Source organism: Camellia sinensis, chromosome 2 (genome assembly GCF_055761805.1).
Source record: "Camellia sinensis isolate YWXY chromosome 2, ASM5576180v1, whole genome shotgun sequence".
Classification (NCBI taxonomy): domain Eukaryota; kingdom Viridiplantae; phylum Streptophyta; class Magnoliopsida; order Ericales; family Theaceae; genus Camellia; species Camellia sinensis.
In genome coordinates, this window is record NC_138962.1 from 179,375,409 (window position 1) to 179,394,237 (window position 18,829).

The following is an 18,829-nucleotide window of genomic DNA, read 5'->3' on the forward strand; positions in this document are numbered from 1 at the left end:
GCCTCAGCCTCAGCCTTCGTCTTGGTTAAATAGCCAAGGCAGCCACGCGCATCGCGCGCCTCTTGCCACCAGCCGACAAACGGGCACGCAAGCCAAGGCGCCCACGTGCCTCGCCATCATGTCCGGCACACCTTTTGATGAATTGGGCACGCCTTTTGATGGCACGCCTTTTGACAAAATTGGGCACACCTTTTGAGGGTGCAACTTTTTCAAGGGTCCGACAAGACTCTGTAAACTGTCCCGACATAGATTCCGGTTAGTTTCTACAAGGGTCCGACAAGACTCTGTAAACTGTCCCGACATTGATTCCGGTTAGTTTCTACAAGGGTCCAGCAAGACTCCGTAAACTGTCACAACAACTGTCACAACATTGTCTACTACAACGGTCCGACATGACCCCATAAACTGTCTTCTACAACGGTCCGACATGACCCCATAAACTGTCTTCTACATCGGTCTGACACCGCCATCCAGTGTCCTCTACAACGTTATGACACCCCCATACAGTGTCCTCTACAACGTTATGACACCACCATACAGTGTCCTCTACAACGTTATGACACCACCATCCAGTGTCTTCACCAATGGTCTGACACGACCATACAGTGTCTCCTATCCTCTTTTATTTTTATGTATTTTCTTGTTTTGTTACTCTCTCCAAACTCAAGTTGGTTAGTTTCTCTCCTCCTTGAGTTTGCGGGGGGCTGTTAGAATTTCCCATCTTTACCTTCACCTACTCCACTACACACTCCACTTCACCTACCTCCACTTCACCACACACTCCACTTCACCTAACCCACTATCACCTCCACTACACCTTCACCTAACCCACTATCACCTCCACTACACCTACTACCACATTTTCTTCTATATATAGATTGTATAGGAATTGTAATTAATCAATCTTGTAATACATCAAGCTTGTAACAATCAATAAATCAATAATACTTGAATTTTAACAAATATATATCAATCAATAATACATACAATTTATTCTCTCTCTCTTTCTCTATACATTATTTCTTACATGGTATCAGAGCTGGTTTAAAACCTAGTATTTTCGCTTCCCCGGCGGGCGGCAACCTCACCTTAGCCGCCCGCCGGACCTCAACCTATTCCGCTAATAAAATCAACAAAGATTTGTGCAACTGTAGTCATGTGTGAGGCTGATGGAGAAGAATTCTTCACCTCATATGACGAGACAGTCTGGAACTGGAAACACTGCAACATTCTGCTCTGGAATTCTGCAGCAGCTAGATTATAGCTTGGTTGAGTGCCAAGCTTTGGTTCTTCCACCCACTCTTGAACTTGCCCAGCAAAGTGTGAAGGTTCATGCTTGTGTTGGAGGGACTAGTGTGCGCGAAGATCAGCGCATTCTCTCCAGTGGGGTTCATGTTGTTGTTGGTACTCCTGGTCGTGTGTTTGACATGTTGCGGAGACAATCACTTCGCCCTGTTTGCATCAAAATGTTTGTCTTGGATGAAGCTGATGAAATGCTGTCACGAGGTTTTAAAAATCAGATCTATGATATTTTCCAGTTGCTGCCACCCAAAATCCAGGTTGGGGTGTTCTCTGCCACAATGCCACCAGAGGCTCTTGAAATCACCAGGAAATTCATGAATAAGCCTGGAAAGAGAAAAAGCTCATGCTAGGATTTGCGAAGTGATTCGCTGCAGGAATTTTGGCTTTGGATGAAACCCTTACCATACTCCACTCATTCTCTCCAACTGTTCTAACTTTTTATTTTTATTATTATTATTATTATATCAAATAATCAATGCACTCATGTTCCCCACTAACAGTGTCCACTTTTGACCCAAACCATTTTCAATCCATCATTTCTCCTTCACCTTTTGCACCCCACTCACCGACTCTCTCTCCACTTTATCACATGGGTTTGTCCCTCTCTCTCCTCCATTTGATTTCAAAAATCACTTATTTTTATTTATTTTTTTCCAAATCACTTTTCCTCTTTTTTAAATACCCCACTTTATTTTGAAACAATCGCACTGATGTTTTTCATATAATCCATCTATAAATATTTTTTATCTATTTTCTTTCTCCCTTGTTTTCTTTCATTTTATTTTTATTTTTTCAACAAAACACTCCCAAAACAAAAACAAAAAAAAAAAAAAAACAACATTTTACAAACTTGTCATTTCTTCATGCCGGGGATCAACCCCGATCAGCATTTTACACCATAAAAAAAAAATAAAATAAAAATAAAATAAAAATAAAAAAACACAAAACAAAACAAAACACAACCAACACAAATCGGAACAGTGGAATTTTTCTTCTCGCCTATTCCGCCGGTCTCTTCTTCTTGCCTCCGTCTTGGACAGCCCTTGCCGGTGTTGCCTCCGTGTTTCCTTGTCCACCGAGCACGTTCACTCCCCCATACTCCTCCACTGCAGCATATGGTGGACCTCCAAAACGGAACATCACGGTGGCCTTCCGCTTCAGCTCCTTGTTTTCCGTCTTTAGCACGCTTATCTCTGCTCGCGCATCTTTATACATGCGTTGGAGCAGAGCCAGCTGGGAGTTTAACTGTTGCACTTCATTTGTCCTGCTCTGCAGCCGGTGCGACAAGTTTGTGACCGCCGTCATGGTTTCCACACATGACTTCAGAGTATACTGATTGGCCTCAATATCAGTTTGCACCGCCATTTTTTGCTCCACCGACCGCATCGGAAAGTTCAACGGAGCAAACTCCGGGGCGCTTGGTTGAGTTTCCAGTGCCACCGCACCAGTTCTCTCTCTTGTTGACTCGTTGAGGTCGGGAAAGAGGGTGAGCAGCCCGCGGGAAGACGAAGCCATTTTTCTGGGCTACAAAATGTTCCACAGTTTCTCTCTCCAAAGAGGCAGAGTTTTTCAGAGAAGGGTTGGTTTCAGAGGTTTCAGAATGGTATGCCTCAGCCTCAGCCTTCGTCTTGGTTAAATAGCCAAGGCAGCCACGCGCATCGCGCGCCTCTTGCCACCAGCCGACAAACGGGCACGCAAGCCAAGGCGCCCACGTGCCTCGCCATCATGTCCGGCACACCTTTTGATGAATTGGGCACGCCTTTTGATGGCACGCCTTTTGACAAAATTGGGCACACCTTTTGAGGGTGCAACTTTTTCAAGGGTCCGACAAGACTCTGTAAACTGTCCCGACATAGATTCCGGTTAGTTTCTACAAGGGTCCGACAAGACTCTGTAAACTGTCCCGACATTGATTCCGGTTAGTTTCTACAAGGGTCCAGCAAGACTCCGTAAACTGTCACAACAACTGTCACAACATTGTCTACTACAACGGTCCGACATGACCCCATAAACTGTCTTCTACAACGGTCCGACATGACCCCATAAACTGTCTTCTACATCGGTCTGACACCGCCATCCAGTGTCCTCTACAACGTTATGACACCCCCATATAGTGTCCTCTACAACGTTATGACACCACCATACAGTGTCCTCTACAACGTTATGACACCACCATCCAGTGTCTTCACCAATGGTCTGACACGACCATACAGTGTCTCCTATCCTCTTTTATTTTTATGTATTTTCTTGTTTTGTTACTCTCTCCAAACTCAAGTTGGTTAGTTTCTCTCCTCCTTGAGTTTGCGGGGGGCTGTTAGAATTTCCCATCTTTACCTTCACCTACTCCACTACACACTCCACTTCACCTACCTCCACTTCACCTAACCCACTATCACCTCCACTACACCTTCACCTAACCCACTATCACCTCCACTACACCTACTACCACATTTTCTTCTATATATAGATTGTATAGGAATTGTAATTAATCAATCTTGTAATACATCAAGCTTGTAACAATCAATAAATCAATAATACTTGAATTTTAACAAATATATATCAATCAATAATACATACAATTTATTCTCTCTCTCTTTCTCTATACATTATTTCTTACATTTGTCATAGTTCATGCTCATTTGAGAAGAATGCCTTTTATATAAACTGATCTCGAATATTAACAATAATTCTGCAATTTTCTCTGAATTCTCAAATTATTCAAAATGATTAAAAGACCTCGTGGTCATTGCCGTTGGCAGGCTTGAAAGGGCAAATGGGGTCAGGGCATGTGGGAAGTCACTCCAGAAATGGAGGCTTTGAAATTGGCCCCTTGTGCAATGGCAGCACAGGATGAGAAATCTGATGTCCCCAACAACATCTGCCAGCAGGTGAAGAAATTAGGGCAGAACCCGGGCTGCCTTTGTGCTGTTATGCTTTCTGACACTGCCAGGTTTCTTTCAAATCTGTAAGTTTCGTTCAGACACCTGATTTCCACTCTAGTGAGTCTTCTTTGATTCCCTTCTTTTATGGATAAATAGTCATGGTTTTATGGATACATAGTCATGGTTTTGGTTTAGGCATATCCAATGTAACCATGCTCAATAGAACTAGTAAACTATGTTTTCTAATTGTTTTGGTTAATCAGAGGACCTATGTTCAAAAATACAGAAAACCCAGAGAGCGCGCGCGCGTGTTTTTATTTTTTATTTTTAAAAGCAGGTTTTGGGAATGTGGGTCCTCTTGAATTTTGCTTTCTCTTCCCCCGTGTCCATGTTTTGTTTTGCACTTATTTGAGCTCGGCTACTTTAACTTGTGTACCTTTGAAGATGTAGCAGTGTGTATACCATTAATTAATCTTCATATTCTTTCTTAATGTTTTGCTTTTCCCTTCTAACATTTTTTCTCTTTACCCAATCAAATCTCTAAATATCTTTCTTTTTGCCATAAGCGGATTCGGCGTGCCTTGCAAGTCCTACATTGTGTTGAGGTTAGATCTTTTGCTTGGTTTATTTTATGCTTTGATTATCAAGTTTGTGTTTGCTTTTGGAAATGGACAGAAACTTGGAGTTTTCGTGTTCATGTTCTCCATATAGTTATTAGTTAGCAGTAATTTTTTTACGACTTGCACTCATGGTGGTGTGCCAGGATGGGATTATTGTTCATGAACAACCTTTGTTTTATGAGGAGCCTGATGTGCATGAAAATATGCCTCTTTCTGTAGGCGATATGTCTTATGAGGTAACACTAATAAATTGAAATAATCATTTACATGACTCTTTTTTTGTCCTTGCCATTATTGAAGTTTGGCTCATAAATGATTGACTTTGGATTAGGAGTTGTTGGCCCTGGAGGATCAAATTGGAAATTTGAGCACTGGATTGAGTGAGGAAGCTATTTTGGCAGCTGTGAGGCGGCATTGTTATCTGTCAATGAAATTAGGACCTCCAGTGGAAGAGGAACCGTGTTGTATTTGTCAGGTAAGGGACACTTAAATTCTGTCTTGCAACTTATCTATTTGGGATCAGCTAAAAAAGTCACATATTATTCCAATTTTTTTTTGTCTTTAGTGAATTTTTTTTAGATTCGTGTAAAAAAAATTTATTTTTATGTCTGACTAGTCTAGAGGGATCTAAAAAGAAGAAAAAAAATTTGAAAAAATTAATCACCTTGTCTGGTTTTGATTGATTTTCTAAGAATTGAGTTTTTTATTTTTTTGTTTATAGTGAATTTTTTTAATATTTTAAGCAAATTTTTTACTTTCTAGATGCACCTAACCTAGATACACCTAAAAACTAAAATACTTGTGAAAAAGTATTTTAAAAATCAATAAATACACAATAATACGTAAATGTATTGAATTTTTATAGGTTTGTATTTTTGGTATTTAGTGAAATTTTTGAAGATTTTTTTTCCCCACAAATATTATACTTTTTAAGTGTATTTATTACCAAACTCCATTCAACTCACCATCTCTCCCCACACCCAGTTCTGGCAGTTGGGAGGAAGGGAGTTGCCAATTCATGGGGTCTATTTTTTCTCAAGTTAAAGCTCCCTATTAAACCAGATGCTTCCATTTATTGAATCAAATTGCAGGAGGATTATGTTGATGGAAAGGAGCTTGGTAAGCTGAATTGTGGGCATGAGTTTCACTTCAATTGCATCAAACAATGGCTCGTGCGAAGAATAACTGTCCCATTTGAAAAAAGACTGCAGTGGTTGTTTGAGAGATCATCGGTTTCAGGGAACTCTTATCCCAAATCAGAGATCATTTGCCAATCAGTTGTCCCTGTAAACTTCTCTCCGGTCCCTTCGCCATCTGAACTTATACCATCGGCTTGCCATTTCCTTTTGTTTGTTTCTTCTTTTTTTTTAACTTTTCTTACCTGAGAGTTTTCATTTCAGTCATGTGCAAGTTCAAATTTGAGCTAATATGTGTTCTTTTATATAAATTCTTAGTTAATTCTTTATCTCTCTAGTTAAATTTTCAATCTCTGCTCCTAGTTAAATTCTCAATTAATTGGGCTGTGTTATTAAAAAAAAAAAAAAAAATGGTGTTTTTTTGGAAAACAAAAGTCACTAAATGATGCCATCATGACATCATATGCGAGGCAAGTATGAAAATGAAGAAAGGTGGCGTTTGGAAAAATGCCACTAAATGATATCATTACGTAGTGGTTATTGAAGATTTTGTGACATTTTTAAAAACGCCGCCTAATGTTTTTAGCGATGTTTTTGAAACGTTGCTAAGATATTGCGGCGGCCATATCTGCAATGAAAACTTTAAATATCAAAAAAACCTATTGCGGCGTTTCGTAGGGCTATAGCGGCATTGTTAAAAATGCTGTTAAAAGTTAATTTTCCAGCAGTGATTTGTTTACTTCGGACCTATCACACTCATAATTGGAAACATGAGGATTTAAGGTCGAAATAAGAATAGGCTTGGAGCACTAGCTCCGCATTAGGTTGTGCACCTACTTATTTTGCCAATTGTGTTTTCATCAATTCGAACAAGATCCACTTACTTTTTCTTGGATATTGACTTGATTGCCCACACTCTCTCTCCATGCTTGAGAAGTCCAGGAAAGAGCATTAACAAGGCCAAAAGAGAGAACCTCAAGATAGAAGTCCAAGTTAGAATTAGGATGTAACTTGTTCTTAGACCTTGTGTAAATAGTCCTGTAGTGTGCTTTAACCACATTTGATTTTCTTCCAAGCGTAAGACGGTCATGGTATCTGGACCTCCAAGATAAAACAAGATTATTGGTGCCCATAAACCCCTCAATAGATTCATTGGACTGATATCATCGTCGTTAGGCCATATTTACAGGTCCAGAAATGAATAAATAAATAATCATTCAAAACAATAATTGTCCTTACCAAATAATTTCATTACTCATATCATTTTCACTATAATGATCAATTATCTAACCTAATATCATATCCTATTATCACTCAGATACCCTTTTATATATTAAGTATATATTTTTTACACATGTATAAGTCACAGGTGGAAAATTTCCACCATTTGGTAGCTACTAAAAGAAAATAAACTTAAAAAGCAACCGTTGAATTATATATTACAAGTTTACAAATTTGTTACATGGATCAAGTAATTCAAACTCTCACACGAAACCTTAAAATTATTACATGGATCAAGCAACCATCAATTCATTATATGAAACAGTACAAAAAAGAAATACAATCCAAGTGAAGCCTTGCCATTACAACTAAAGCAAACTAACACCATAACAAAACCACAAAAATTAAAAGCAAGAAAAAACTCAAAGGCAAACGCTAGAAGCTTTAGGGGGACGCAACAAAAGCTACATCAAACAACAACATCTGCAAAACACAAGAAACTAGAATTTTTAAATGGTTTGACTCAAACTTGCATAAACTCATCTCCCAGAAATTTGACACTCCTTCAAGGCTTGAAAAGTATCAGCAGCAACATCCTTCAACAACATCCGCTAATTCTGACTCTCTGTCTTCTTTGTCATTCAATTGTTGAGATGCATTTTTCTCCAACATTTTTGTTGCACCCCAGTGCTTAAGTAGAAGCCAAACATGAGTGAGAAACTGTCCACCACGCCTAAGCTCTTGAACATGTTGTTCCACCGAGCAGCAGCTCGCAGCATAGCACAACATCTCTACCCACATATTACTCATGATCTCCCATTTGTTGTTCCCCTTCTCGTCCAAACTACGGGCAAGTTTTTCTCCATTAAACTGTGCTTCTTCAAAAAATTTATCCACATTTTCACTGTTGTTACAGAACGGTAAAGTAGGACAAAAAAGCAGAAGATGCATCATGTAATATGACAATATTTTGGTTGTCTCCACTATATTTGGGACTGACTTTGAACTTTTTGGCTCTGAATCATAGCAAATGTCTGTAGCAACGTGCCAAACGACAATACTTTTGCCAAATTCTAGCACGATACTCCAATTAGCATCCAATCCATATTTTTCAAGGGTCCACTCACCTCTTTTAATGGTATAAGCCTGTGGAGTTTCACCTTCCAAATCATTCTGTGATATCTTACCAAGCTGGCAGATGATAAGTTCTTTGATACTAAGATCGACTCTATGCGGTGGTAGGTGGGACTTTGTCGGTTTATCTTTGTTGTAACAGTTTAACCTAGATTGTCCCATAACCTCAGACCATCTTTTATTTTTAGAAATCACAAATTCGTGAAGATGAAAAACCGGAGTGACCAACTTACTCGGGTAATGCTTGCATGCCCAAACAATTGCCCAATCTGAACCAAGTTGCACAAGAGCTCCACCTATTTCTAGACAAAGGGCTCCAACTAGCAAAATTATGGTAATCGGAAGATCACCTTTCAAATGCCCATCTGGCTTTTTAACTACGAAAAAGCCCACTGACACAGTGACAATGCAAGCGATGCAAATGAGTCTGAGAATGCTTCCACATACTGTAAAAATTGTGCCTACCTTACTGAAGAGCATGTCGTACATCAACCCCAACTCAATCTCAATCAACTTGAAAGTTTTGTGAGCAGCACCATCTTTATTCAACAATTCACGAATTTTTTTTGTCAATTCGGACCTATCACGCTGAGAATTGGAAATAAGAGGATTTAAGGTCTGGAAATAAGAATAAGCTTGGAGCACTAGCTCCGCTTCCGAGTTAGGTTGTGCACTACTGATTTTGCGAATTCATCAATTCGAACAAAACCCACATACTTTTTCTCGGATATTGACTTGATTACCCACACTCTCTCTCCATACCTGATAAGTCCAGGAAAGAGCATCAGCAAGGCCAAAAGAGAGAACCTCATGGTAGAATTCCAAGTTAGAATTAGGACGTAACTTGTTCTTAGACCTTGTGTCAATAGTCCTATAGCGTGCCTCGACCACATTTGATTTTCTTCCAAGCGTAAGACGGTCATGGTATCTGGACCTCCAAGATAAAACAAGATTATTGGGGCCCATAAACCCCTCAATAGACTAATTGGACTGATATCATCGTCGTCACCTTTGACCTTGGATAGCTTTCCGAGTGCAATTTGTGCCAGTAAATCAGAGAACAAGTAGAAAAACCAGACATTCATGTTGATCATCAGCTGTGTCGTACCCTTTCTACGATGACGCCCAAACACATGAAGGTATAACTGAGTAAAAAGGATGTATAGAACTAGAATCCTCAAGTCCCATTTTTCCCATCATTTTCTCATGCCTTCAAGGCCATTCACTGGGCCAAACATACAGGTCCTGATGCATGGCATGGTTCTATCTTCTATGCTACAAAGATGGATGAGAAAAATAGATAATGAGAGGGGAGATTTGCGCGTTAGTACAGCCGAGCTACGATAACGCCGATCATGGCGAACCGCACGCCGCCGAGGAGACTCCTCTCTTGCTCGGCCCAGCGGCCTGACTTACATGGCCGGAGAGGTCGACCGGCCAGACACGAACCAATGCCTGGCCGAGCTATAAAGCGGCCGAGCGCGCAGCAGTGTCTGATGACCAAGCTAAGAGCAGCTCGGACTGGACTTGAGGTGCGATTAGGGTCGGCATGCGCCTAACCGATTGGCCGAGATGGATGGGCTTCATGTGATCAAGAATGAAGAACGGTGGAAGTCCAGCGTGTTTCATGGTCGTTCAGTCAGTTGGGACCGATCATAAATAGCCCGGCCATGAGCATAACACTTTGGCCCTTTTGCCAAGGGGCAGGTCGGCGTTCATTAGCTCGGTTATGTGTTCAAGGAGGCAATTCTCCACAGGGAACTAGCTGGTCGTGGTACTCCGGTTAAGTGTGCCACCTGGGCCAATGGCGTGAGGGGGAGGACATCTACTCCACGCACGCACCAATACCGTTTGGCAGTTCCGCATGTACTAGTTGGAGGACAAAATCTTTACACGCGTAAGGTGGTGAGAGGCAAGCACTGCCACCTGTCCAGGGAAGGACAACGGAGGTGGTGCGCGCACGATCTCGGGGCTGCATAGCCAGCCTAGAAATAGTGGAGGAAGGTGAACGTTAGAGGTATGCAACTTCTTCCCCAAAGAGAATACTCTCTCGCTAACAGTCTTCTTTTTCCCCAAGTGGACTGACTTGATCGTCGGAGGGTCTATCCGGCACACCACCGCCGGGCAGCTCACCGTTTCTGTGTTGCTAGGTAGACGCCGTTAAGAGAAGCTTAGAGTACAAGGAGTACAGAAAGCAGAGGATATTTCGCCCCCGTACAATTGGCGCCGTCTGTGGGAATTCTTTGATACTCAACCCTTGTTTTTTGAGCTTCTTCAATCATTTCCATGGCCAACAACGGCGAAGCCCCACTGTCCGTCGTCGATGGCGTCACACCTGAGTACGTCCGCTTGAGAGAAGGTCCTCCGAATATTCCAGCCATGGCGGGCCTAGAGACTCCTTCGCGAGGTGTGCGAGACAAATGCGGGAGGAGTACTGATCGCTCGTAGAGTCCGAAGAGCCGCCGACGCCGAGGGGAGTCCCATGCGCAGCGCCTGGAGCACAAACTCAAGGACCAAGACGCCCTCATTCGCAAGATGGCGGCGGAGATGGAGCTGCTGAAACGCCAGATTAAAGGGAAGGGTGTTGCTGGAGAGGGCAACCTCAGTGAGCGCACCCCGTCCCCTCGTAGTAACAGTCGCCGCCAGGGGAGGACTCACTCTCTCTCCATCACCAGGAACTATGGGGTTGGAGATTCCGACCAAAGAGAGGGCAGGTCCCTCTCTCGCGACAGCACCTACCGCCCCTCACGCCCGACGCCGACGTCAGGATCCTCTTTCTCCATACGTTCCAGGGACTTGAGGGATGTATTGGAGGAGAGGGCGCACCGTCAGGAGGCTCGGAGAGTGCCAGCATTGCAGAGGTTGAGCGCTCCAGTTCGTTGTAGTGAGGAAGTGGCGATGCCAGCCCCCAAAGTGATGCCCCCTGCGCTGGTGGACAAAGAGCTGGCGCAACTTACAGCCACGCCGCTGTTTCTAGAGATTGAGAGTACGCCACTCCCCGCCGGATTCCACCAGCCAAAGTTCACTTTGTACGACGGCAAGACGGATCCGTACATGCATGTGAGCCATTACCGGCAAGTAATGGTTGGACACCGGCGCAACGACGCCTTGATGTGCCTCATATTCCCAGCAAGCTTGGGAGAGCTGGGTTTGAAATGGTTCGAAAGGCTCCCGGAGGGGAGTATTGAGGGGTGGCAGCAACTAGCGGAAGCCTTCGTCACCAGATTCAAAACCAACACACGAACGCCGAAGGAGGTTGACCATCTCCTGGGCGTCAAGATGGAGTCTGGATGTTCGTTGAAGGCATACAATGCGAAATACTGGGAAACTTACAATGAGATACTCGACTGCCCCACCAATCTGGCGATCACTCAATACAAACGGGGCCTCCCAGTCGGACATAGGCTGCGAGATTCACTCACGATGCATCAACCCACCACCATGGAGTCATTGATGCAGCGGATCAATGAGCACATTCGTGTGGAGGATGATGCCGCCTCCGCGACCGAGAAGGCTAATCCGGTCGCGGCGGACAGAAGAGTGGCGGGGAAAGTTCACTCGGTTGGGCAGGAGGATAACCGCCCAAACAACCGGTCAAAAGATCAGCGCCATGGTTCAAACCGTGATGACAGAAACAAGGGTCACCGAAACGACCGGGCTGACCCTCCCCGCGATGCAGCGGAGGATGCCAAAAGAAAATTAAAGGCACGGACTAGAATCACCACAGTATTTAAAATCCCCATCTACCGCATTTTGAGTGAGATTCGAGGTGAACCCTTCATCCGTTGGCCGGCCAAGTTGGGGAGTGAGTAGAGGGGCTTCAATTCAAAATATCGCTGCACCTTTCATGAAGAGCGGGGGCACCGAACAGAGGATTGCTTGCCGCTCAAACAACACTTAGAGGAGTTGGTGGCGGCGGGGCATCTTGACCAATACATAGATGGGGGCATCAAGGCCATGCCAGCGGACCAAGCCGAGCCAAACGGCCTGGCCGCCCTAGAAGCGCCCCCGCAAGGTGTAATCAACGTCATCCACGGCATCATTGAACCGGCCAGGGTTTGCGAGCTGAGAGGGATGATCAAGAAGGCCGAGCGCATGAGGGAAGTGCTCTCTGTTCAGCATGCTGTGAAGAAGGGAAAGACCGAAGAGAGGGACATCCTTTCATTCTCAACCAAGGACTTGGAAAGAGTTCAGATGCCGCACAATGATGCTTTAGTAGTCACTCTTCGCGTCAAAGACTTTGACATCAAGAGAATCTTGATCGACCAGGGGAGTTCGGTAGAAATTATGTATTATGACGCGTTTAAACAAATGAAGTTGGAAGACAAGGACTTGGCCCCCGCAACGTCCCCTTTGGTCGGCTTCAACTCACAGCCAGAATGGCCAATCGGAAAGATTATTTTGCCGGTCAAAGCGGGATCGGTCGTAAAGCAAGTAGAGTTCTGGGTGCTCAAAGTTCCATCCACTTACAATTTGATCTTAGGCAGGGGTTGGCTGCACGCCATGCAAGCAGTTGCTTCGACCTTCCACCAAGTCATGCGCTTTCCGGCACCAAGCGGACAAATAGAGGAAGTTTGGGGGGACCAGGTGATGGCGAAACAATGCTTCGTTGCGGTAAATGGTAGCCGAGCGGCCAAAGGGTTCGTTCAAATGATTGAGGGGCCTGAGGGTAAAGAGGTCCTTGAAGACGTAGGAAGAAAGGCCGAGGAAAAATCGATCGAAGATTTGGTGGAAGTGCGCATTGACGAGAACGATCCAACTAAATTCTTCCTCTTGGGATCATCCTTGTCTAGCGCCGAGCGGATGGATTATGTCAACTTCTTGGTTTCCAATTTGGAGGCCTTTTCCTGGACGCCTTACGACATGCCTGGCATCGACCCGAGCTTCATTTGTCATCAGTTGAATGTCTTCCCCAATGCACGGCTAGTCATTCAAAGGACGCGCCGCTCAGCCTTGCACCATGCTGAAGTGGTGGCAGAAGAAGTGAAGAATTTGTTGGAAGCTGGGGCCATAGAGGACGTGCAATACCCTCGGTGGATATCCAACACGGTGGTTGTTCCGAAGAAGAACGGCAAGTGGTGAGTCTGCGTTGACTACAAGACCGTCAACCGAGCTTGCCCCAAGGATAGCTTTCCCCTCCCACGAATTGACCAGCTGGTGGACTTAACCGCTGGCCATCAGAGGTTTAGCTTCCTGGACGCATATCGCGGCTACCACCAGATAGCCATGTATAAACCGGACAGAGAGATCACGTCGTTCACAACCCTCAGAGGCTTATATTGCTACAAAGTCATGCCGTTCGGACTAAAGAACGCCGGGGCGACTTTTCAACGGGTGGTGACAAAGATGTTCGCCCCAATGCTGGGCCGCACCATGGAGGCCTACATCGACGATATGGTAGTGAAAAGTAAGGAGAAAGCTCAGCACCTCTCCGACCTAGCAGAGATGTTTGCTATACTTAAACGCCACAAGCTTTGTTTGAATACTTCCAAATGCGCCTTCGGAGTCGGCACCGGAAAGTTTTTGGGTTTTCTGGTCACAAATCGAGGGATTGAAGCTGACCCATCACAGATTAAGACTATACAAGACCTGAAGCGTCCAAACTCCACGAAGGACGTGCAACATCTTGCAGGGATGACAGCCGCGTTGAACAGATTTATCAGCTGGTCTTCTGATCGTTGCAGGCCCTTCTTTAAAACTTTGAAGTCCAAGTTCTTCTGGGATGACGAGTGCGACCGCGCACTAGCAGACCTGAAAGCATATCTCTCATCAGCCCCTATTTTGGTCACACCTCAGCCGGGCGAAGAGTTGTACCTCTACTTGGCTGTCTCTCAACACGCAGTCAGCGCGGTATTGGTTCGTGCTGAAGGCATCCAGCACCTACCGATCTTCTATGTAAGCAAGACTCTGCTCCCAGCCGAAACGAGATATCTTCCCTTGGAAAAATTGGCGCTGGCCCTAATGATGGCGTCAAGAAAGCTGGCACACTATTTTCATGCCCATACAATAGTTGTGTTAACCGAGTTCCCGCTCAAAGTGCTTTTTGAAAAGGCAGACTTCACTGGGAGGATTTTGAAATGGGCCGTGGAATTAGGGCAATATGACATCAAGTTCCGACCGCGCACCGTGATCAAAGCACAAGCACTTGCTGACTTTGTGGCGGAATTTGCCCCTGGGATGCATCCAGTCTGCCCAATTGATTTGGTTGGTGCGGATTTAGCACAACCCATGGTTCTGGCAACAAAATCAAGTGTTGGTGCGCAAGAGGAGGAAGGGCAAAAAGCGACCGAACCAGCGAAGGCGAATAACTCGATGAAGGAGGAAGTCAACCATGATGAGGAAAGAGACCAGAATGAGCCAACCCGAGACGTGGATTTGAGGAGTTCCCAAAACCCTTCTAATTGCTGGAGGCTATTTGTCGGCGAGATGTGGAAACTCTTCGTCGATGGGGCATCCAACAGGCATGGGGCCGGGCTGGGTATCGTGCTGACTTCACCGGACGGAATGATCATTGAACAAGCAATTACACTCGGTTTCTCGGCGTCCAACAACGAGGCGGAATACGAAGCCCTCCTTGCCGGGCTAAGAAGCGCACTAAGAATGAAAGCGTCGGCCCTAATGGTGTTCAGCGATTCTAAGCTGGTGGTCAATCAAGTCTCAGGGGAGTACGAGGACAGGGATGAAAGAATGGCCAAGTATCAGGCGCTGGTGCGTGCAGAGATCAAGAAGTTCGATGCCATAAGGGTAGAGCAGATCAACCGCGAAGGAAACAACACGGCTGATGAGTTGGTCGGGCTCGCTTCTACTCAGACATTTTTTCCCAACCCCTTGATGATAGAATTTTTACCGCGGCCAAGTATAGAAGAACCGGAAGTGGCCGAGGTACTTTGCACCGACTTGGGCCCTTCTTGGATGGATCCTATCATCGCCTTCTTGAAAGATGGAGTTTTACCAGAAGAAAAGAAGGCGGCACACAAGATCCGGGTAAAGTCAGAGCAGTTTTGGCTCTCCCCGTCCGGGGCCTTGTACAAGAAATCTTTCACCGGGCCGTATTTGAAATGTGTCCACCCCACCAAGGTGGAGGCTTTTCTCTATGAGATACACGAGGGCATCTGTGGCAGCCATATTGGGGGCAGATCCTTGGCTTATCGAGCAATTTCTCAGGGTTATTAGTGGCCGCGCATGCAGGCAGATGCGCAAAAATATGTTCGCAGGTGCGAGAAGTGTCAGAAGTTTGCCCACCAGATCCACCAGCCGGCTAGAGATTTGCTTCCTCTCACAAGTCCTTGGCCATTCGCGCTTTGGGGGTTGGATATTGTTGGGCCACTCCCAGCTGCACCGGGCAATCGCAAGTTCTTCATCGTTGCCACCGACTATTTCACCAAGTGGGTTGAGGCCGAGCCACTAGCGACCATAAGGGAAAAGGACGTGAAGAAGTTTGTATGGCAAAACGTCATCACCCGTTTCGGTATACCCAAGGCCCTCATCTCGGATAATGGCACTCAATTTGATGGTAAACTCTTTCGCGGATTTTGCGAAGAGTTGAAGAGCGAGTTCTACAATTCGACGCCGGCCTATCCTCAGTCGAATGGTCAAGCAGAGGCCTCAAACAAGACCATCCTGGACGGGCTAAAGAAGCGGCTTGAGAAGGCTAAGGGCAAGTGGGCTGAAGAACTCCCTAATGTGCTCTGGGCATACCGCACTACGCCAAGGCGGTCAACCGGGGAAACACCATTTGCTTTGGCCTATGGCATGGAGCCCGTCATCCCGTTGGAAATTAGCATGCCAACCATCCGCTCTGAAAGTTTCCAGCCAGATCTAAAAAATGAAGCGGTGGCATTGGAGTTGGACCTTGCTGAAGAAAGGAGGGAGCGAGCATTGATCCACATAGCGGCCTATCAACAAGAACTCTCCAAAAAGTACAACAAGGCCGTGCACCCCAGGCTGTTCAAGATTGGGGACTGGGTATTAAGAAAGGTGCTTGGCAACACAGTGGTCCCTGGTGAAGGAAAGCTCGGTGCAAATTGGGAAGGACCATACAAGGTGATTGGTCTTGCTGGTAAAGGGGCATGCCATCTGGAAGATTTAGATGGCAAGGCTGTCCCTAGACCATGGAATACGGCCAACCTTAAGGTCTTTTACTTTTAAGATGTAATTTGCTTGTGTTGTTTAGCTTTTCTAGACCTTTAGCCTTTTGGCACTTAATGTAAAAGATAGCAATGCTTTTGTAATGAAAAATAGCCCTCTTGTTGTTTGGTATTACATCTTTGTACAATGAATTCGCAAGGACGCAAGCCAATTATGGATGCCAGGGGTAAGGAGACCGACCTGAATGGGACCGGATTGATTTCCACTCGCCGGAATGGAAGCAGACCGCACAAACAGTTGGTGCATTGTCCAACGATATAATTAGCGTATGGACCAATTCGCATTAGGGCCAAGCTAGTTTTGCTTGCCCGGTTGAAATGTTGGCGTCATGACCAACTTAACTGAAACATTGGTGTTTTTCCCAATGTAAGGGCCGAACTGATGTTGCTCGGCCCGGTTGGCATATTGGTGTCTTGTCCAATATGGAAAACGAGCGGAGTTTGCTCGGCAGGATTCGCAATGTTGGAGTTTTGTCCAACCGATAAAAAGCCGAGCTGACTTTAATCGGCGGAAAAGAAATGTTAGCGATCCACCCAACTGAAAGGGCGAGCTGGTTTTTGCTCAGTCACATTAAAGTACTGGAATTTTATAAAGTTTGAAAACCTGTCAAGGCCGAGCTGATTTTGCTCGGCCGCGTTCATAAGCCCTTAATTTCGAGCCGAGCATATTTTGCTCGGCATTTTAAAAGGTGCATTTGAAATTCCAAAGGAGCCAACCTGCTAGTTGAAGTTTGAACGCGTTTATGGAAATTTTGCACGTCGAAGCCAAAAAGTAATAGAAGTTAAACGGGCAAAAAGTTCAAATTTCATTGATTAATGAAATTGCGTTACAATTGTGGGGCCCTAGCCCGGTTACATTAAACAAAGAAAGACAAGAGACGAAAATAAAGCAGGAAATAGGAAGCATTTCAGTCCAACTCCAGATCAACCGTCTGCTCGGCGACCTCCAGAATCTGCTCGGCCACCTCCGGGCTATGCTCGGGCAAGCCTTCTTCCAACCCATCATCCGCGTCCTCCACCGCGACAACCTCCCGATCGGCTACTTGATCTTCAGCATCCTGAGATGCTTCAGGAGAAGTTTGCTCGGTTTGTTGCGCGGCGGCGGCTTCTTCCGCGGCTTCCTTTCTGGCCTCTTCTATGAGCCTCTTCTGTGCGGCGCTCGCATAGGCCTATATATAGTGCGGTATGAAGGTTGCAGGCAGATGTAGGAACATGTCAGCATCCTGACCAAGGCCAACTTTCTCCACGGCGGCTTTCCAACCGCACTAGAAAAAGATGTCCTTGGTCGCCTGCACCTGCCGTTCATACGTTCGTTCGCCTTGAGCATAGCCTTTGTCTTCGACGTCGCTGACCGCTTTATCCTTCTCCTCTTTATGGGCATCGCGCAGCTTCCTCAGCTCGGCGAGATACAGGGCTTTGGTTGACTTCACGGCCCGCTGTTTGTCCGCTTCAGCTCGGTCGACCTTTTGGCTCAGGTTATCTCGTTCGGCCTCAACCGCTTCCTGCGCGGCCTTAAGCTTCGCTATCTCGGCCTTTTGGGCCTTGTTCTCAGCTATTGCATCCCGCAGGCTCTGCCGCACTTTGATCATTCGGTCGTGGGCCAAATAGTTCTTTTGCGCGGCCTGAAAACAAGCGAGAGATCGTGAGTATTCGAGAAACTGAGCAAAAACCTAGCAAACAGTTTGACGCAAAGAATGGAGAACTTACCAGCACTATGGATTTCGTCGCCGAGCGAAGGACCTTGAGGTCGGAAAGCTCGTCGTGTTTTTTCATATCAGCGGGCAAGATCAACCCCTTGGTCAAATTGAAACCAAGCGAGTAGTCTTTGTTCGCATAGACGGAGTCTTCAGCAGAAACTGCTCAGCCCTGGTATTTGAACTCGGGTGCCCAGACCGGGGGGGTGGCTGGGCCCTTGGATTTGCCGGTCTGTGGTTGCTCGGTTTGGTCCCCGAGCTCGGTGGAAACGTGATCGGTAGAGTCTTCATCCACCAGACGCGGCCCGGTTTGCTCTTTCCTCGGCCGCTTCTTGGACAAACCAGCCGGTTGCTCGCTGGCAAGCGCCAGTACTGCCCCTTCTTGTTGCCCGGTGGGTGTGGAGGATGTCCCCCCGGTTGCCTCTGGTTTTTGGGACTCGTCTTCTTCTCCGGTGATCATGGACTTGATGGCCCTGATTTTCGCCATTTCTTGCTCGGCGGTGAGTGGAACAAGCCTGATCGGTGGTAGGTTTGGATCCGGTTCTGGGGTTGGCGCACGCAGAAAATCGGTAACCCGGCTCTTGCGCGGTGCAGTGTAGTGGTAGGTCTATTCGAAGCCGAGCAATTTTGAAGCCTCCCTCTCCTCGACAGGATGGCACAGCAGGGCTCTGATGGCCTCTTGGTTGGCCTGGT

General features: G+C 45.9%; 1 protein-coding gene across 16 annotated transcripts in view; it reads left to right on the forward strand.

Annotated features, from left to right (window-relative positions):
- The window catches only part of LOC114282821 (uridine nucleosidase 1-like), a 237,610-nt gene that overhangs the window by 18,595 nt on the left and 200,186 nt on the right, over positions 1-18,829 (forward strand). For 9 of the 16 annotated variants that reach the window (XR_014352665.1, XM_082907461.1, XM_082907462.1 and 6 more), the window contains 4 exons: positions 4,062-4,789; positions 4,948-5,040; positions 5,136-5,279; positions 5,896-6,269. Coding sequence is in view for 15 of the 16 variants with exons in the window: in XM_082907456.1 (XP_082763582.1) it covers positions 5,008-5,040; positions 5,136-5,279; positions 5,896-6,189 (471 nt within the window). In the remaining variant the exon portion in view is untranslated. Of the gene's footprint in view, positions 1-4,061; positions 4,790-4,947; positions 5,041-5,135; positions 5,280-5,895; positions 6,270-18,829 lie in introns of those variants that run through there. The other 7 variants (XM_082907468.1, XM_082907465.1, XM_082907464.1 and 4 more) reach the window with 2 other exon arrangements.